The 22,155-nt window shown below is 32.7% G+C and overlaps 1 protein-coding gene across 4 annotated transcripts; it reads left to right on the forward strand.

The window, feature by feature from the left end:
• The first annotated feature begins 10,139 nt into the window (after positions 1-10,139).
• On the forward strand, positions 10,140-21,812 carry LOC124847466 (kihadalactone A synthase LFS-like). Of its 4 annotated transcripts, none has more exons than XM_088104820.1 (12): positions 10,140-10,157; positions 10,410-10,576; positions 10,659-10,851; positions 10,994-11,071; positions 11,188-11,239; positions 11,598-11,719; positions 12,154-12,251; positions 19,532-19,590; positions 19,736-19,792; positions 19,944-19,989; positions 20,878-20,957; positions 21,538-21,812. In XM_088104820.1, exons 2-12 carry the CDS (start codon positions 10,505-10,507, stop codon positions 21,629-21,631), a joined length of 951 nt encoding a protein of 316 aa, XP_087960946.1. In that variant the 5' UTR covers positions 10,140-10,157; positions 10,410-10,504; the 3' UTR covers positions 21,632-21,812. The 4 variants fall into 4 exon arrangements, 3 of the variants coding, with proteins under 3 accessions (XP_087960946.1, XP_047180924.1, XP_047180933.1); XM_047324968.2 differs by lacking the exon at positions 10,140-10,157 and adding an exon at positions 10,173-10,313; XM_047324977.2 differs by lacking the exon at positions 10,140-10,157 and adding an exon at positions 10,184-10,323.
• Positions 21,813-22,155: the final 343 nt, after the last annotated feature.

A 22,155-nucleotide genomic window follows, 5' to 3' on the forward strand; every position in this document is an offset into this window, starting at 1 on the left:
AAAACATTATACGATCATCGCAAAAATAAGATTTTTCCGGCACAAACAAACAAGTAAGGGTGAGCTACCATGCAACATTCAAAGAAAAACATTACACTATTGCTATACGTAATACATTCACCATAAATTCATGTAAAATGCAATTATCATTCTAGACTCTATTATCCGGATATAATGTTGATGGAAGTCTCGGGTGGTCATGCACTTGTGGTGATTTCAACAACAAAAATTTTGGCCAAATATAATATATCATATCACCCACAAGGTTAATCCATTAATGTCTATAAACATAGACTAGGACCTCCTACTACTCTCACCACATAACACATCCTTCTCTAATTGATACTGGAAGATTATTAGAGTTTTAGGATAACCACCAACAACAGGACCCTCAACATCAACATATACACTAATACCATACCAATATAGAATCTCTCCATGAGACTCATATCATGCTCATTTTCCTCAACTCATGTCATACTATTACAAAATCTCCTCATAAAACTCATATCATGTTCAGATTCATAATTTCATATCAACATCATAAAATACATTCAACACAGAAATCATACAAGATAAATATATTACAAACAAATTAACAATAATAAAATCTTACTATAAATAGTCAACGGAGAAGAATCAAATGTTTGACAATCATTAAAATAAACTTAATAAAAACTCTTGGGGAAACAAGAAGTTGAATCTGGCAGAGCCGGTTAGACAACTTCTCATCCTTCCAAGAATACAACGTAATTAAATAATAAGAATAATGACAGGTTTGGGGAAATAAGAAGTTGAATCTGGCAGAGCCGGTTAGACAACTTCTAATCCTTCCAAAAATAAAAACGAATAAGGAAAACAATATAAAGTATGGGGAAACAAGAAGTTGAATCTGGCAGAGCCGGTTAGACAACTTCTCATCCTTCCAAGAATACAACGTAATTAAATAATAAGAATAATAACAGGTTTGGGGAAATAAGAAGTTGAATCTGGCAGAGCCGGTTAGACAACTTCTAATCCTTCCAAAAATAAAAACGAAAAAGGAAAACAATATAAAGTATGGGGAAACAAGAAGTTGAATCTGGCAGAGCCGGTTAGACAACTTCTAATCCATCCATAGGCAATTAATAGCATACATATGCATAACATAATCAACATCACATTTTACAACTATCACACTTGGATCTAAGCACAAAAGCATGTTCTCATCAAAAATTCAAAATCATACAGAAACAAAATACTTCACACTCAAGATTTAAGATCAACCAAAAGCAACATATACAAGACTCAAAATAATACCAAACAAAATGTAACTCCCCTTACCTCTATTCCAGACTTAGGTTCCTCTTCTCAAACCGTTCTCCAGAAACTTCCAGAATTTCCCCTCTTCAACTAGAATTTCCTCCAACTCTCTCCTCTCACAATTTCCTAGAATTTTGGTGCAAATCTTCTCCTCCCCCCTTGGCTATTTATAGCCAAAAAATTTTACTATTCATTTTTACTATTCATTTTTACTATTCACTTTTACTATTCATTTTTACTATTCAAAAATTATTTTTTATTCACCATTCTTATCTCTGAATAATTGATTCTACGTGGAGTGTCCTCTTCCACAATTTATTTTAATATTTTTTTTTAACTATTCACTATTCACTATTCACTATTCACTATTCACTATTTACTATTTACTATTTACTATTCATTTTTTTTTTTAACTTTTAAAATAAATTCTCAAATTTTTAAACTCCTTCCTTTGAAATTATTATTATTGTTACCTATCATAAATTTTAATTTATTTTTTTCTTACCATACTTTTATTAACTTTATAAAAATAAAAATAAAACAACTATTTATTAAATTTAAATATTTTTCATGGGTCTTACACCTAACTTCAGACCGATCAATTCCTTTGATCAATTCCTTTTATCTATGCAACTCTCAATAAGTCTCTCTTTATACCAAATACGCATTTATATTTAATTTATCATTCGAATATGATATTTTATATTATGTTTTTAAATATTCTTTTTAAAACAGAAAAGACATGATTTCATGTATTGGTGTACCTTAGTTTCCTCTCAATTCTGGTTCTATGAAAATTTGAACAGTTTTATATTAATCCAATAAGTTGAAAATTAATAATAATTTTTCCAATTAAAATTAAATAAAACATAAGAATGTATTACAGTGTAAACTACTTTGTATCACTATTTCAGCATCATGTACTGTGAACTAAACCAAATAAATGATAGTACGAAGTTTCTCTAAAAAGGATCTTTTCAACTTTGTGACCTGAAAGTCATTGTTTTCTTTGGGCTTCTTCTCAAGAGTTAATTATATCCTAGGAAGGCAATGACATCATTTTTTTGAAATATAATGACGTTACTTTTGTTCTTTTCACATTCAAAAGTCAACTATTTCTTTTAAATTATTTGTTAACATACTTATAAGGAAAACTGTGAAATTCACAAAAGAAATATCACTTTACCTTATGGTGTACATATTTTCCGGAGGATTTGGTCTCTTCTTACAATAAAATAAATATTTAAAATAATAATAAATATGCATTAGAAAGATATAATATGACACTTTTCAAAACAATATAACTATTTTACATTTTATTTTAGTAATGTAGTAATATACATTAGCATTTCAAATAAAAAAATAATTAAAGTATTAGTATATTAATTATTAAGTGACTTTTTTTTATTGGAGAAATTTTTAATTAGGAGATAAAATAAAGATGAAGTTTGACATCATTATTATAAGTTAAACGTAAAAAATAGAAATATTGTATTAAAAAATCTGAAAAATAATCTATACATAAACTAATTTTAACTGGGAGAGAACTGAATAAGTAAAATAACAATAAACTTTTTTTATTTATGTTTTTTTATTTCAATTATGATTTGTGTTATATAAAGTCTCACAAATTATACTGTTCAAAAATGTGCATTATTATCTAAATATTTGTTTCCTTCTGATATCTTCATCATAGTTATACAATTAATATCATAGGATCATCATTATTTAATCCTTTGTCATCACTCCAACAATGGTTCATGGGTACGTGCTGAAGACCAACTGATTTCTATGGCTTCTAAAATTCATATAACCAAGTCTACATACAAGTACACGAATAGTAAAGTATGATCACACTTTTTACAATTGGAATATCTTACCATTTACTTTGACTTTCAAACTTCTAAAAAGGTCACACAACTCAAGGCAAAACTTAAAAGTGAAAAAAAAAAACATGTTTTTGACTTATTATTTCTTATTTATAAAAATGCAAATATTGCATTCCCTTTTATTGATGCATATTTCAGATATACTTACATATTAATGGTGGTAAAAGTTTTACCATCCTTTATAGTTTTTTTCAAAATTTTGGGATCCTAACTGTTACATCTACTTGTAAAAAATGTCACTAACACAAAATTAATTTTTAACGTATTTTATTTTAAAATTTTGACATATAGTATGTCATAGTGAAATTAATTAACATTTGTTACATTTATAGTCAAAATTAAACGTTAGATACGTCCATAAATGTGTGTTAAAGTAAGAAAAAACATATGCTTTTCATGGATAATGCTTATATGCATCTCAATTTGGGAACAAGTTATTTATTCTATTGTTTATATCATAAACTAACTTCTTACACAAATTTTATAAATTTTATCTTTCATTGAAATTTAATTTTTACAAACACTTTGGTTATTCTCTCTTACAAACATTTAAATGTACTTTCTATCCTAATAAACCTGATAACAAAAATAAATTTCAATTCAGGTCCAGGAGATATTACATAATTTCTAAAACCATTATATATAATCATTTGTATGTTATGTTGTCTAAGTCGTACCAATTACATATAAAAATAAATAAATAAATACATTTAACATAATGTGTTATAAAAAAATGGTGATGTAAAATTCATATTGTAACTATATGATGTAATATATCATTTTAATAGTGTTTAATTTACAGTTATCCTCTTATAGCACCAAAAATAAATAAATATATATATATATATATATATATATATATATATATATATTAATACTAAGAGTTATTACAATGAAATCAAAGGTATAACAGGGTTTTTTTCATATACATAAAACTGCTTATACTATTCTACGTGTCAGCACCTTTGTCATTCAATGTCTAAAAATATTTTTATGATTATTGCAAAAGAGACAACATTAATACAAATAGACAAAGCAAAAGGGTTAGCTAATTTACTAAAAAGAGTGATCATACAACAGAAACAAAGATATTGTACATATACAATTTATATCAACCAATCCTAAGTTATATAATCTTTCACCCTAAACTTAACCATCTAGATACATGTATTAATGTCAAACTCTAGGGGTTTTGCACTTGTATGGAGGGGAACAATCTCAAGCTACCACACGCAAGGTTAGTCTGTCAAACATTTATGACCAAACAAAAACCCATAGACTAAGATATTTTCCTACTCTTCACACCCCACCCTTCTCTACTTGAGATTTAATGGTTATTAGAATGCTAGAATAACCTTCAATACAGAATCCTTACATCAATACATATACTAAATATAACAATTACAATAACTTCTTAAAATTCTTCTTACATCACATATCATACATATTCACAGTCATGTTACAATCCACGAAGAATCTACAATTCTAAATAAGCATGCATTGCATTCATATAAACCAATTTGGTATATGAAGAATCCACAATTTCAAATAAGCATGCTTCATATAGTCTTAACATAAATGCTTCACGTATTTCTTGTATAGCTCCAATTTGGTATGAAATGTCACACATAATGTATTTGGACACCTTTAACTTCTGCTTTTCTACTTTTGCATTTTTCCATTACTCTTTGTGCTGAAACTACATTAGAATCAACATAGAAAAAGAAAGGTGAGCTAATAATAACTTTGAACAATCTATAATACTTATACTCTTACATCAATACAAAAACTACTAACATTTTCATTAATCAAGCATTCATAACAACATAATTTATATTATAAAGGAATTCACAAATATATTAATTCTAGACTCAAATTTGGATTTATGCATTGATTCAGACACTAGAAGTCATGCACTTGTTGTGAGATCATTAAAGAAATGTCATGATAGACCCTACTAATCTTCACGGTCCCAATCCCATCATGTCAGGGTAAGTCTTACCTATAGTCTTGCCAAAAAAGGTCAATTACCTCAATTCTCACTATAAAAACATTTAATTTTCACCACCTAGACTCAATCCTCTACATGATTCAATGAATCTAGTAGAGTTATGATGACTTCACAAGAATATGTATCCCTAATCAATGTATAATACTAAATTAACCAACATTGTACTTTTCCTTATACACACCAATTTCATACAACACATATAATTCGATAGACCAATCATTTCATCCCATTCATCCATTTTAATTCTTCCAAAACCATCACAAGTCCATGGAATCATACTTGCACAACAAATTCTCCACAGTTTGAACCATTTTATAGCATTCATACCCTTCATCATTTCCTCCTCTCCATATAACATATCCACATTTATATAACTCACAAGTTAACCATACTTTATACTAATAATTTTAAGCTAAAATAGGAAATCATCATCATCAACACTAGGAACTCATTCTTCCATTTTCATTTATATAATTCACATAATAACGTCAATGAATCATATTTCTCAAATGAATTTTTGGCATACAACCTAGACTTTATTTGATAGAGAACTATTTCCTAAAACATATATGAGAAGAACTTGAAAAAAAAAACATTTGCAATTCAAAGGATATATGACAAGGTCAAAGATCAAAACACGTCTCCTTGAATCTTATAATGTTCCATGTAGAAAGAATTTAAAGAACATAAAGATCATCAGTACAATTGAAGAATAATTTAGGAAATTAAATAAATTGTAATTTTATTTTAATTGCAAATAATTTGTTTTTGTTTTTAATTTTTCAAGTTATTTTTGGACTCAATGTCTTTGGGCTTTCTTTTAGGGTTTCTTAGGTGCTTTAAACATTTGTACCTATATATAGGGATACCAAAAATATATGTAGACACTTTTGAGTCTTAGTATAAGCATTTGCATTTTGTAGAGAGGATTCTCTTGGTTCTTGGATTAGAACTCTTATTCTTATCAAATATTAATATCTTTGTGATGAATCTTCGCTTGACTTATCAATCTGCTAGATTGTGGTGTCTCCATCTTTTTCTTATTCCGCATTCTTCTCTAATTTGTTTTTGTTGTGCCCTTTGAATATTCAAATTTAGAAAAGATTATACTCTCTTGGACATGATCGCATCACTATTCAAGTTAGCATAAACCATCACCATGCCACTCTCATATCATCCATTATCATTCAAACAAGTTAACTTGCATATCATACTTCTAACTTGCAAACCCTTTTTTTATACATAGAAAAATAAAATTCTCAAAATAGTAAGGGTGACAAAACGAGTCAACCCAACTTGTTTTGGTTCAACCCATTTTTGGTTCATTGAAAACAGGTCTGATTGGACCAACCCGTTAAGACCACATGGGTAAGAAAATGCAGCATGGGTAAGACAGGCTGACGAGTCAGTGTGCCTTTTTTTTCTTTTAAGAAAAATTGTGACTTATGTTGGAATAGGGGGCTCTCACATGAAATTCTAAGATGGGTACTCATCAATGCGTGAACCACCACTTTCTCTTTTTGGATCTTCACTTCAATTTCAGTTTCCTTGTTTCATTTTCATCAAACATTTGTATTTGTTTTCACTCTCACAACCATAATTAGAGTGTATTTTTTAACTACTCTTATTATATAGCATTCATCATTATTGTTTCACCAAGTTAAACTTTCTACATTGTAAAAACTTGAGTCAAACTTTATAAACCTGAATTTACAATTTGATAAAAATACAAGTCATATCACATCACGATAAATGGTCTTCATCTTTTGATTTTACTCATTTTCTCTATCTTTGTAAAAAAATAACAATTAAATAATAGATAATTGCAGAAACCCAGTTGACATGTAGTGGCCTAAGTGATGGTGGCCACTTTTCTTCTTAATTCTTTCCATCAACATCTTCTTCTTCATTGGGACCTGTCATCACGGTTGATATGAGCCACATAGGCCACCCTAGATGTTCAACTTCACTTTCGGTAAAATGTGCTACAGGCCATGGCCAACCCATTCTGCAACTCGACATCCTGAACCTCTAGAGCTCTCTAACTTGCGTTTTTGGGGTAGTGCCCGATAGTCATGTGGTATCGCATAATGTTGTATCAGCGAACAACCCCAATTCAATTGTGTTAGGTCACTCAATCTTTCACTCTAGGTCATTTTAACTTCTCTTTATTGGGAATTTCATTATTTAGTTCACCTTAGAGAAGGTATATTGGATGATTCAAACACAATCAAATCAGTCCCACAAGCAAAAACCCCAATCAAACATATCACTCCATTCAAACCAAAATCAAGCAGCTCAACAATTTAAAGACCACAACACAGTTCTAATTCATCTATTTGGACAATAATAATCAAACATGCAAAGATTATGATAATTAACTCCCCTTACCTTGATTAAACTATCATTTTTACTCCTTAGACCTCTATTTCTCACAAGATGTCCTAACTAAACAAAAAAAAACCTCGATTAGAAATTTAAATATATAATCATGATCACAGAGGAACAAAGATTCTCTTTGAGCACATTTATGTCACATGAATTGTCTTATAATGCACATACGAACTTAAAGAGCCAAAATCACCTAAGAAAGAGTGAACTTACTTTGTTGTTTAATATAATCTAGTGGATGTTTAAAGCTCTTTACTATGAGCAATGACATGGTCCTTGATCTTCATAATAATGAAGATTAAGGTTATAAATCTAAAAAAAAAAAAGTAGAAGAGAAGTTTAGAAAAAAAAATCTAAAAAAATTATGATTTTTATAAAATAAATTTTACTTTATAAAAATTTTATTTATAATTTCAACCTTTTATTATTAAAATACTCTTAAATTATCTTTTAAAAACCACCCCCATTTTTTCTAGATTATCATAATAATTACAATCATTAAGTAAATTTTTTCTCTTTTAAAATTTGTTAACATTACCTTTTTGCTCAAATTTAATCTTTTAGGTTTGTATTTCAATCCTTACAAAATTTGACTCAATGTCTTTTATTCAATTTTCACTTTGAAACTGGCTTAAGTAAAAAATAGCTCAAAAAGTACTTCAAACTTCATTTTAAAAAAAACATATTAAATTCTTTTAAGTATAAACTTAATTAATTTTTTAGATTGAAATTCGACTGTGAAAAGTTATTAATTCAAATTCAATCTATAAAATAATTTGACCAAGTTTTTATCTACTAATTAGATTTATAAATATGTTGAAATTCGATCTTTAATTTCAATCATGACTAATTATCTCAAACTTATATTGTAAAATAGTTAAGCTAAGTTTATGTTAGATTGATGTCTATAATTAGATTTAAAATTAGCTTTTAATTTGATCTCAATGTGTAAAGCTCAGAATCAAGTTATTATTGGAATTTTTTTACGTAAATAGGCAGATTGTGGTTTTTGCATATTCGCATATATTATTAACCCGATCTATTGATCCACTGTACAGTCTTAACAATATTTATAAGGCATACGAAATACAATTTCACCCCATTCGAAATGAAGATTATTGGTTTGTGTATACCAGTCCAAACTTCATACCAAATCCTCAAATGCGACGCAAGGCATCTGAAAGGCCAACTACCAATAGAATCTATAACGAGATGGATCAATCCACCTCCTATCAACCAAAAAATTGTTCTTACTAGGTAACGAAGGTCATCATAGAGGAACATGTCCATATCGTCAATAACTTTTTGTTCAATATTACCTTTTTGTAATCCCTTCATCAATTAATAAAATAATATCAATATTGTTTATAAAATTTCTTTTAAGGCTTTAATTTGTTTTTACACTAAATTAATGATCATTTAAATTTGTTTTTTCTCTAAAACAAGTATGAGTAATCAGAATTGTCAAACATACGTTAAAAAAGTATGTCAATGTAAAAAAAATCTGTTTTTTTTAAGTATGTCAATGTAAAAAAAATCTGTTTTTACACAAAAATGTAATCGATTACCAAAGAGTTTTTGTCCATTTACACTCTTGGTAATCAATTACAGCGATTATAAGTGCCTCATGTACGATTTCAGCATGCTATAATCGATTACAAGGCATGATAATCGATTACCAGGCCCTAAAATCATTTTTTGGGTGTACGACTTCACCTCTGACCATTGTGTCAAGGTGAAGTGGTGTAAGGGGACACAACTTCTTCATTTGAAGTTGTCTGGACCTCCTACGACTTGTCTAAAACCGTAAATTAATTTTTTTTTGCCTAGATGCGTAAAATCCTGTTACAATTTGCCTATTTATATAAAAAAAATCCTATTTTTGGACTAAGTTATTCTCAACCGAAATTTATAAATATTTAAAAGTTAATTTTTAATTTTATTTTCGACCCATTTAACTCATATTACTCAACGTATAAAATACTTCCACTAAATCATTCTCAAGCTAAATTATAAATAAGTTCAAGTTTTATATTTTAAAGAATCTTATCGAACTCAAACTACATCATCAACAAAATATTTTAAGCGAGTCGGATTTTAACTTAGATTTAAACATACTATTAGGCTTCATAAATTAATTTGAAATATAAGTATAGGCTAAAAATTTACTTCATAATTTTTATTTAATTTGGTAATTGTACAGTAGGACTGTGAAGATGGCTTCAACACAGTTGTAAGACCATCCAACTTAGGCGATACTATATCAGCTTAGTTGATGAACATACTGTAAGCACTTTTGGAGTAGTATGAGTTTTTATATTAAATCACTAAACAAACACGTTTTCATTAAGGATATTTTTATCATTTTGGTTTGTCTCAAATGATTTTTTAATTTTGTTTAATTATTTTTTACATGTTGAAATTAGTTTAATTTTTCTTCAATTAATGGTGACAAATTACATACTGCTCATCATTTAAAAATTAAAATCGATTTTCTTGTAAATGAAAACAAGTGACATCCCATCACCCAAAATTATTGTACTGACAAAAACGAAAACGAACATGTAAGTTCTCAATGAACAGCTTCGTGTTAGCATCAATTTGATATAAGATATTAACTATTTATTTTAGAAAATAGATTAAATTGAAAAACCCACCCAAAGAAAAATGTAGAGAAAGTAGAAAGAATAGACGATGACGCAGAGAGGTAGTTGTAGTAGGTGGGTGCAGGTGAATGACAATAACATGAGACTATATCATGGTTTTTGTTGTATTTTAAAATAGCGAATAATGAAAATAATATTTTGATGATGTAGACAAGAAAGAAAAGAAAAAGATTTGGATTGGGTTGATGTTGACATGATTCAATGGTGCAACATAAGACAGAGGATTGATTGAGTTAGAAGCGGAAATGGCTGCGAGTCTTCCGATCATAGACCTCTCTTCGCCCCACCGTCTTTCGGCGGCGGATTCCGTCCGTCAGGTTTTCAACTCGTACCCTTCCCTTCTCTTTTATCTGTTTGTGTTTCTCACAGATACCGTATTGTTATGCGACGAACGAATAGGCATGTGTGGAGTATGGTTTCTTTTACCTTGTGAACCACGGGGTGGACACCCAGTGTTTGAGGAAAGTCTTCAACCAAAGTGCTCACTTTTTCTCACTTCCGCTCCAACAAAAGATGGACTTGGCGCGCAAGGAATATAGAGGCTACACTCCTCTATATTCCGAGACTCTTCATGTTACTTCACTATCAAAAGGTATTCTTCCTTTCTTTCTTTCTTTATTTTTTTTGAAAAGTATCTAAAATTAATCTCGACTTCAATTAATTTCACATTACTTCAAAATCAATTTTAAGCAGAATTAATTTTGAAAGAAAACTGTGTATGTCCTTGGTAACAGGTGACCCAAAAGAGAGCTACTACATTGGTCCTGTAGAAGATCCCTCTATTGCTCATCTGAATCAATGGCCTTCTGAAGGTATGGCGTTCCTTTGCATCCAATTCATTTGGAATGGATACTGTACTATAGTTTGTGCACACGGTTTGTTTTAACGCAAGCTTAATTTGAGATTTTTTCTGGCAAGGACACTCCAGAATTGCTGCCAAACTGGAAACCTTCAATGGAATCTTTATACTGGAAATTACTGTGAGTTTAATTAGCTCCTCAAAAGAATTTCTGATATCAAACATGTACTGTAAGTCGTTATTTGTAGGCAAATATACATGTCCAACATTTGTTGCTTTTAGGTTTTGTTCCAAACAGTGCCAATAGCATGTTGATTTCTTCGTAAATTTAACAAATATGTAGGCACGAGGGGTTTCGGGCCGTTGTATTTATTTAGAGCTTTATTCGTGCATCTTTTCATTGTGAGTTAATGTGCTTGTGTGCTATATGTGGCTATATACTGAAGGAAAGGATGGTTCGCCTGTGCCAGGCAATCACATGCTCGTTGTCTTTTGTTTTGTTTAATTTAGAATTTACATATTCTTCTTATCTACCCCAGGGCTGCTGGAAAAAACCTGTTGTCTCTGATTGCCATGTCCTTGAATCTGGACGAAGATTACTTTGAGAAGATAGGCGCCTTAAACAAACCAGCAGCTTTTCTCCGCCTACTGCATTATCCAGGTTTAGCATTTATCTTGCTCTTCTGGATATTAAAGATCCGCAAAGCACCTTTCCCACAAATCCATTCATGTATTCGTTAGCACACTTCAAATTTTATCTTTCATGTTGACTTCATCTTTATTTTATTTACTGTAATTTCCTCTTAATCAGAATGTTGAAAAAGGGAACATTTTCAAGTATTTTTAGGCCTGAACTATGATGTACATCAATGTAGCAGCATTCCATATGCGATTTTGAAATACATAATGTAATACTTTTAATGAAATGTATGGTATATTTATAATGTGCTTGTTTATTTTGGAAATACTTGAAGTTTATGTTTTATAATATATTCTGAAGTTCTTTATGCCGTTATATTAGTAGGAACCAGGTTTTCAAACCAACTATCCTGTGTAACCTTTTACTTTTGGTGATATGCCTTGCAATTTCATTAGGTGAATTGGTCTCTGGTGAACAGATATGTGGTGCCTCTCCTCATTCAGATTATGGCATGGTCACTCTCCTAATGACTGATGGCGTTCCTGGACTGCAGGTTCTCTTCTTACCTATAGTATGCTTTCTGTTTTATTATTGTGCTATGTCCCTGGTAATTAGGGAGAGGAAGTGGAGGTGAACTCCTTACTAGCTGGGGATCCTATCTCCGTGTGTCAAGATTCTGATTAGATCAGAATTTGATAGGAAGTGGATAGTTTATGAAAGAAAGAGAAAAAGAAATAAAGCGGGGGAGAAGTGCTAGGTAGTTATAACTGCTTTAGGATATTGGGCGGGAAATAAAGCTCCTATAAAAGAGCTGATGTATTCTGTTTTGGACACTTTTTGAATTGTTAGTGTAAAGACAAGATCACGTTTATCCTGTGGAGGGGAGAGTTTTAGGCTCTCTGGGAGGTTGGAGTGTGGAGATACGATATTGAAATACATAAAACATACAGTTTATACTTACTTTTCTGTGTGTTTGTGTTCGATTGTGTGTTTAGATAGGGTTTCCTATTCAGAAACCTATCAGAATTTGAGTAGAAAAAAAAATTAAGGAAGAAAAAATAACTGCAAAGGAAACATCCTCTGGACCAGATACTCCCACCTAGACCTTTTAATTGATAGGAGCGGCTCCACTCTTCAAGGTAGAGCTCTCCACAGATCAGAACGAACGCAGCAGACTGGAGGAACTGGATGAAGAATCTGGTGCGCGCCAAGTGTTTGGGGAAATGTTCAGTGGAGGTTGGATGAGTGTATGAAGATTCTAAAGCTCAGACAGCCTTCCAAAGGGGAAGGAAGCTAGAGGAAAACGTGCTAAAGAGAAAAAGCTGGTTCGCAGTGGCTGGGCGCAGTCTGCAGGTGGCTGGGCGTGCTGTAGAATCCGGAAGCCAAAATCCTTTGGAAACTCAATCCGGAAGTCATCCTGTCCAATCTGGAAATCATTGAACATGCACTCTTCTTTGCTTCCTTTGCTCTCCTTTGCTTGGCAAGCCTTCTAAGATGTATAAGCATGGTTTCCAACCTTTATTGGTGACCTACAAAACAATGTAAATGTATTTATTTAAAGAGAAGAAGGATTAATAATGGATTCTCCATAGGAGTAATGTAGAAAGTGGTCCTTCTTCTGCTTGAATCTTTTTAGCCATGACTCTTGTAAGAGGTCCTATATGTATCTTGGATGGTCCTCCATCAATCCCTCCCTCTTGAAAATGATCTGTCCTCAGATCTGCTTGTACCTGTTGGGCATCTCCTGTGAAAGGAATTAAGTCGCAGATGTTAAAAGTGGGACTGACATTATAACTCTCAGGAAGGTCTAACATGTATGCATTGTCATTTATTTTCTTGACCACCTTAAAAAGGACCATCACCTCGTGAACTAAGTTTGGACTTGCGTTGAGAGGGAAATCTATCCTTTCTCAAATGAAGCCAAACTAGGTCTCCTTCTTTAAGAATTACTTGTTTTGTCCCTTTGTTGTTGTATTCGGTATATTTTTGAGTTTGTTTTTCAATATGGAGTTTAACCTTTTCATGTAACTGCTTGATGAACTCTGCTTTAGAAACTCCTTCTTTATGAAGAAAAGAAGATGATTCTGGAAGAGGTAGTAGATCAAGAGGTGTGAGAGGGTTAAAACCATAGACAACCTCAAAAGGAGAAAGATTAGTAGTCTTGTGACTACTCTATTATAAGCAAATTCTATGTGAGGTAGATGATCATCTCAATTCTTATGATTACCTCTTAACATTACCTGTAATAGAGTAGATAGAGATCTATTTACTACTTTGGTTTGCCCATCAGTTTGTGTCAAGTAGAAAATAGTAGTTTAGTTCCTAGCTTGGCCCATAATGTTTTCCAAAAATAGCTAAGGAACTTAACATCTCTATCAGAAACTATAGTTTTGGGTAAGCCATGTAATTTGACTACTTCTTTAAAGAAGAGTCTTGCAATATAGCTAGCGTCATCTACTTTGTGGCAAGGTATGAAGTGAGCCATTTTTCTAAATCGATCAACCACCACAAAGATAGAATCAAACCCCTTTTGAGTTCTGGGTAATCCAAGGACAAAGTCCATACTAATATCCTCCCAAGGGGCACTAGCTATAGGAAGAGGAAGGTAGAGTCCATGAGGCATAACTTTGGATTTAGCTTGACAACAAGCTATACAACTAGAGCAATGCTTTTGGACGTCTATTCTCATGTGTGGCCAATAAAATTTACTTTTCAAAATATTTAGAGTTTTATCAACTCCATGATGGCCCATGAGTCCTCCGCCATGACTTTCTTTTATAAGAAGCTTTCGAATGGATCCTTGGGGTATACAGAGTTTTCCTTTGTTATAAAGATACCCCTCAGACAAATAGAATCTATCAAATGGCTTCTTAAGACAAGATGCATAAGTGGATGCAAATGTAGGATAAGTTTCATAAAGTTGTTTGATGTCATCAAAGCCTAGGATTTGTGATCCTAGAGTGACTAATAATGCATGGCGCCTAGATAAAGCATCCGCAACAACATTAGTACTCCTCTTTTTATGTTTGATGACATATGGAAATTGCTCGAGGAACTCTATCCACTGTGCATGTCTTTTGTTTAATTTTCCTTGCCCTTTTAGATACTTGAGAGATTCATGGTCAGTGTTGATTATAAATTCTCTTGATACCAAGTAATGCTCCCAAGTCTTCAATGCTCGTATGAGGGCATATAACTCTTTGTCATAGGTGGGATAGTTCAAAGTTGGTCCCCAAAGTTTTTCACTAAAGTAAGCAATGGGATGACCTTCTTGAATTAAAACTGCTCCTATCCCAACCCCAGATGCATCACATTCTACTTGAAAGGGTTTGGAAAAATCAGGCAAATGTAGAATGGGTGCATGTGTTAACTTATGCTTTAAGGTCTCAAAGGCTAAAATTTGTCGATCACCCCATTTGAATGGCACATCTTTCTTTATAAGCTCATTGAGGGGAGCAGCAATAGTAGAGAAATTTTCCACAAAACGTCTATAGAAACCAGTTAGACCGAGAAAACTTCTTACTTCTCCTACTGTTGTCAAAACAGGCCACTCTTGGATAGCCTTGATCTTTTTAGGATCAACATGAACACCGTCTTTCCCAACTTTGAATCCCAGAAAAATTACACTTTCTTGACAAAAAGTACATTTGTCAAAATTGGCAAAGAGATGATGTTGTCTAAGCACAATCAAGACTTTCCTAACATGGTGAAGATGTTCATCTAACATGTCGTCCAATCTAGGAATAGGGTGCCTATACTTTATAGTGATGTTGTTGATAGCCCTACAATCAGTACACATCCTCCATGACCCATCTTTCTTTGGGACTAACAACATTGGCATCGCACAAGGACTAAAGCTTTTCTGGATCCACCCTTTGTCTAATAAATCATTAACTTGGTTCTCTATTTCTTTTGTTTCAGTAGGGTTAGTCCTATAAGCTGGCCTATTGGGAAGGCTAGCTCCAGGAATCAAATCAATTTGATGTTCGATTCCTCTAAGAGGTGGCAATCCACGTGGAACCTTTGTAGGAAAAAGATCATCAAATTCTCTTAAGAGCTTTTGTAACCCTTTGGGTAGAGAATCAAGTTGATAATTTACGGATACAAGTGCCTCGTAGAGAAGAAAATGAGGTTGTCCAAGAAAAAAGATTTTTAGAATTTTTTGTATGGACAAAATCTTTGGTCGATGCATGACCTACCAAACTCACATTCTTCTCGTTTGAATCTTTTTTATTTTCATTTTTTTTTTCAGCATCCAACTTTTTCTTAAGGATTATTTGATCCTCTCACTTGAGAAGGTGTAAGAGGACTTAGAATAATCTTTTTGCCTTTATGTTGGATGGTTATCTTATTAGTGACCCCCATCATGCAAAGCTTGTTTGTCAAATTTCCAGGGACGTCCAAGTAAGATGTGACCAGCTTCCATTGGAACAATATCGCAAATGATTTGATCTTCATATTTGCCAATGGATATAGGTACACTTACTTGTTCCTTTACTACTATCCCTTCATCCTCTTTGATCCATTGAAGTTTGTAAGGGTTTGGATGAGGAATAGTAGTTAAGCCTAGCTTTTCAACCATTCTAGAGCTACAACCGTTGCAACAAGAACCACTATCCACAATCATAGAACAAGTTTTGTTCAAAACCTTACAACGTGTGTGGAATAGGTTTTCTCGTTGAGTCTGTTCTAGCTCAACATGCTTTGTTTCAAGGAGTCGTCTGACCATAAGTAAATCTCCATCACATGGTGGAGTCTCATGTTCCTCGTTAGACGTAGAGATCTCAGACTCACTTGAGGAAGACTCCTCAGTATCACTACCATGCTCAAGCATGTAGGTTGATCTCTTGATATGACACTCAGTAGAATAATGTCCCCGTTCCCCACACTTAAAACACCGGGTCTCCCTACCCTTAGATTCACGTGTGGACTCTTTGTGATTCTTATTTCTCTCTTTTCTCTTCTCTCTTTCCTTCTCTTTTGTCAACTCTCTTTCTTTTCCCTTGACCCGTTCTTTTTCTCTCTCTCGGGTTTCCTCATACCTTGAAGAACTACCCTCCCTCTTAGGATCTTTCCTATATGTAGAGGCAGTAGGGTAGGTCCTCTTGGTGGAAGCCTTTCGTCTATTCTTCTCTTCCACCCTCACACATAGCTGTACGAAATCATTGAGATCTAAATAAGGTAAAAGTTCAACCTTATCACAGATCTCGTAGTTAAGGCCGCTTTGGAACCTTGCTATGGTGAATCTTTCTTCTTCTTTGATGCCAGCTCTTAACATGAGTAGTTCCATTTTTTTGTCTCCTCGATACTCATGTTTCTCTGTTGGAGTCGATGGAGCTTGTCCATGATCTCCCTTGCATAGTATGCTGGGACATGTCTTCGATGCAAGACGACTTTTAGCTCATTCCAGTACTGTATGGTGTAGTCGCCATGCATCCTTTGTTCTCTGATCACTGATGTCCACCAGTATAGAGTGGCCCCTTGAAAAGTCAATGTTGCTAAGGTCACTCACCTCCTATCATCTATGTGGTAACACTCGAAAATTTGTTCGACCTTCATCTCCCACTCAAAGTATTCCTCTACATTATCTCGGCCATAGAAGGGGGGAAGGTCAAGTTTTGGTTCCACATAATGATCTCTATGATGGTGGTGTCTTCGAGGTTGGTGTTGATAGTAGTCATTATGATGACCACTATTTTGATCACTATGATGGGAATGATCACCACGATCATGGTTTTGCCTATGGGAAGTCTCAGTATGATTTTGACCCCTTTGATTGAGAGTGAGGCTAGTAACCATCTGTCTAAGCTCATTTATCTCTTGTCGAGCTAGTTGAAACTCAGATTGAGTTCTATTAAGCTCGACTTCAGTCCTATTAAGTTGAGCTTGAGTTCTATGAAGCTCCTCACTTAATTGCACATTCTCACAATCATTTTTTATACTCCCTTGCACACTTGAGTGACTCATACTTGTGAAGTGAGAAAGAAATGTTTTCAGAAGAGTTTAAAAGGCTTGCACAAGTATAGAGTCGAAAACGGTTCACAAAACTTTTTTATACTTTCTTGGAGAAGGATTTCTAGAAAGATTCTAGAGGTAAAATAAACCAAATAGCTCCCAGGAAAGAGAGGTGAGTCACAAATGGACAAGCTTAAGAACCTTGTCCTTCCTAGCTAGAGTGTCTTTGGTTGTTTCTTACCTTAGTTTCTAGGTAGAAATCTTTCAAAATCTTTTTGAATGCAAGATGAAATATGCACCTAGAAACCAAATGAAGGTTTATCTAAATGAAACGCGCTCCTAGGTATCACGGAGACTTAAAACATAAAAGTCAATCAAGCAAAGGAAAGTAAAGTAATGCAAATGGAAAGGAAAATGAGAGACGACCCTAAGTGAAAGTGCAAGTGACATTTGGAGCCCCTTGACACACTTTCACACTAAGATGCGGAACTAGACTATTACAATGTTCAAAGGTGCACTTGGAATTGCTTGAAAAGCATTTTCCCAAGCCACTTAAGTTTCAAATGTAAAAAGTAATTAAACTACAAAGGTTCCGTGATACAATGATTCAAGTATACATGAAAATGTGTTTACAAAGAACAAACAAAAGTGAATCTGCAGCAGCTGGCTTGTGCAGTTCCAAATTGGTGAGAAAAATGTTTTGTGGTTGCTGTAGAAGCGCTGCTGAACCAGCAAAAGAAAAGGCACTTTGAGTTGCAAGCTTGTGGCCAATTTAGCAAATCTTCCACTTCCTAAGATGCTACCCCCTTGGAGCAAGGTGTCTGGACTTTAGAAACTTCACCAAGACGTCACACATCCATACACACCAGAAAAAACAGTGAGCACCAAAACATTTTACTTCACCAGAGTTTAATTACTCAAAACCAGATTGGAAAGCACCTTTGGAAGCCAAAAATGGTGAATTCAAATGACTTGAAGTATGAAATAAAAGAAGGAACACAAAAGGAACCTAGGATAAGCTCTAGAACAGATTAAACAAGCAAGAAAAAACTCAAACCAGGATTAAATTCATGTGCAGCGAAAGTGTTTGATGAAAAAGCCAAACTGTTTGACAAAATGCTCCAATGAAATGCAGATTTTGTGTTTGCTGATTTTTTTGACCTTTCAAAACTGGATTGCAGGGTTTGAATTGCTTTTTATGATTGCTTTACAGTGTATTAATCATGTAATTGTATTTGGAAACATAAACCCAGCTTTTGCCAATCCAAAAATGATAATTAGAATATGGCTAATGCCAAACAGCACAAAAAATGCATTCTGCACCAGAAAAGGTGACTGAAAATGGTGGTTTCAGGGTAAAAAATGATTGGCAGTGGTGCAAAGCTTAATTGATACGTCAAACAAGTTTATATCATCATTTTTTATGTGTGCAAACACTTAAACAGCAATGAAAAGGACCACAACAGAAAATCACTGGTCCACTTCTAAATTCAACAAAATTTGATGGTTTGAATGGTGATTTTGCATAGATGCTGAAAACTGACCAAATGAACAGTGCATTCTTTCCTCTTTCCTCATGTATGGTGAATCTTCCTTTCCATTTGTGGACCACCACCCGTCCAGTTTGTTACTAACATGCTCATCTCCTGTCATTTCCTTTCCCTCTTCTTGAAATACCTTTGTTTTGACGTGGTGCTCCTCTAGGGGTATACGTGCCCTACCCTCCCCTCCTATTTTACTTTCGTACACCCCATTTCATGCTTCCTTTCTCACGTATACTTTGTTTATTAGAGCTCATTGTTATTTATCCATAAATTCTATTCAATATTTTGAATTCATAATTTCATACAATTAAAGGCTTGAGATTTTACACTATAGATCTCCAAGGATAAGCTCAGGGAGCCTCAAGTCTGGGAGGATGTGCCGCATGTAGAAGGGTGAGTTCATGATTAATTAAATAGTATATTACTAATTTTGAATCTATCTTTATTATATAGAGATTCTAGACTACAGTTCCACAAAAAATTGCACTTTTTCTGCTCTTCTTTCCTAGCCTTAGGTGTTTGCGGTTTGTATCTACAGGGCCTTAATAGTGAACATTGGAGACTTGATGGAGAGATGGACAAATTGTTTGTACAGGTATCCACATCCAACAAGACTTTTTTTCTTTTATTTTTTTACCAATGAAATAATTGAGCAGCTTCTCAATCTGTTTTTTATATATATTAAGATCTTAGTCTGCTACCATTCTGGTAGATATCATTCTCAGTTTTTGTCATTACTATTGCAGGTCAACACTTCATAGGGTTATGTCAACAGGAAAAGAACGTTATTCTGTAATTACTAGACACTTCACTGTTGCTTTGTGTTATTGTTATTTTTTACTTTGAATGATAGTCATGATGGCATTTTATTTCAGAGGGTAGGAGAGAATAAATAGAATTTATACCTTTAAATTTCTCTTCGTGCAAACCAAAAAGAAGTATGCTTCACACTTGATAAGCGATGTTAAGTTAGAGATGTTTACGTGATCCCCAAGCTCTATGGGTCAAGTGAGTTTTTAGGCACAGGGACACTGAACCGAGGATGTCTTCCGCACTCTCCCATGCACACACGAATATTTTGTGGTTTCTACGAATCTGTTTCAAAATTTTGCATATTTTAGCCTTTTTCTTTTTTAGAGCTTAATTTTTATACTCTTACTGTTGATTTTAACATTATGAATTAATCAGAAATTACGATAGGCAAGATGTTTAAAGTAGGTATTATATAAGTTAATAAATACATGTCAATCTTTCATTGGAAAATAGTATAAACTCCCTTTTTACATAATTACATTGTCAGCGTCCCTTTTTACATAATTACATTGTCAGCGCACTGTTTCTATTCTTTTTAATTCAATGCTATTCATGTTTTATAAATTTTAAGTTACATACTTTTTTTTTCGTATTTTTCGTAGGATATGCTTTATCCAGTTAGTTTAGGTTATGCTTTATCCACTGAAGTAATGTATCAGATGTTGATGATATCTTTTCAAGGAGTCTTAATGTTTAAGTTTTTATGACTTCTTAAAAGAATGAACGAGGAAATTTTCTGATGTCATAGATAGTGAGAATGATGTTCTTTCTACGCGTTACTTAAAAAATTCATCTTTTTTCTGCATTCTGATGTTGTCTTCTAGAGCATTTCAGGAAAATGTGAATGAGTAATGTGCAATTCTTCAGGTGGCATTCTTCTTCGATCCATCCTCAGACTGTATGGTGGAATGCTTTGAAAGTTGCTGCAGTGAATCATCTCCTCCCAGGTAGAAAAAAAAACCTATATTCTATTAGGAAATTTTCAACCAGTCAGGCTGAAACCAGGAAATAAGCAATGAGAGTTTCATAAAAAGAGAAAAGGAAAAAAAATAGAAGGAAATAAAGTTGACTTGAATTTTTTTATATTATCATTCAAATATTCCCATATTAAAAAATGTAACTCTCAGCGAGTTGGTCAAGGGTGGCTGAATGATAATAACAAAGAAAAATACTAAAAACACATGTTTTTAATAACTTATTGAAATATACTGTTATTGGTTAATTTAAATACTTCTGTGTAAATGAGGGAAAAGGTAGAGCACTAACTTAGCTCTGGACGAGTCATTTTTTGTAAATTAAAATTAGTTTATACATTTTGTCGTAGAAGTGTTTTTACATTTTTTTTTAGTTTTACTAGAGAAAATTATCCAAAACCAAAATACACTTGATACACAGATAAAGAAAAGTGTCAGAACCAAACATTATTCTTTGGAAAGGGTCTTTACTAAAAGCTTATATGCGTACATTTCTTAAATTTTCCATTGACACTGAAGACACTGCTGTGAAATTTGTCAATGTTTGATGCAGATTCCCTCCAATACGTAGTGGGGACTACTTGAATGAACGGTTCAGACTCACATATGGTTCTGAAAGGGAACTTCAATGCTCTACATCCACTTAAAGAACCAAGACCGTACTTATGGGCTGCTATTACAAACCCTTGAAATGTAACTTCTTTTTTCAAGACAAAATGTACTTTTAATTTGTGTACTTTTGTTGTGTTAAATGTTCTATGTATGTCCTTTTTTTATAAATTTGAGAATTTAATTTTTTTATGTGCAAAAATATAGAAACTTTCACTATATTTACTTTTATCAAATTTTATCTTGTAGTTTATTTTTCCAACTCCATCTTTAATGAATTTTCAAAAATATAAAATTGGTTTATAAATTCTTCATCTTTTTAATATCTTCTCTTTAGCATGTTGTTCGATAGCAGTCAATTCACAAGAAATATTTTTATATTTTTATTTTTAGGTTTGATCTTTAATTTGTTTAAAAAATTTAATAAATTTGTAATATTTATTTGATATAATTAAGTTTTTTAGTTTTAAAAAATATTCCATTAGGTCGTTTTTGTCTAAGATAATGTTCATATGTGATGTGCATAATGTTTATATACGTTATGTGCATGCTAGTTTTTATT

The sequence above is a fragment of the Vigna umbellata genome, chromosome 1, assembly GCF_029865625.1.
Source record: "Vigna umbellata cultivar VRB3 chromosome 1, Vumbellata_1.0, whole genome shotgun sequence".
In the NCBI taxonomy this organism is placed as follows: Eukaryota; Viridiplantae; Streptophyta; class Magnoliopsida; order Fabales; family Fabaceae; genus Vigna; species Vigna umbellata.

Coding starts and splice junctions, on each gene's coding strand:
- LOC124847466 (XM_088104820.1), top strand. CDS start 10,505: ATGGCTGCGAGTCTTCCGATCATAGACCTCTCTTCGCCCCACCGTCTT. Junction 11,240..11,597: donor TCTTTATACTGGAAATTACT/GTGAGTTTAATT, acceptor TATCTACCCCAG/GGCTGCTGGAAAAAACCTGT. Junction 20,958..21,537: donor AGTGAATCATCTCCTCCCAG/GTAGAAAAAAAA, acceptor TGTTTGATGCAG/ATTCCCTCCAATACGTAGTG.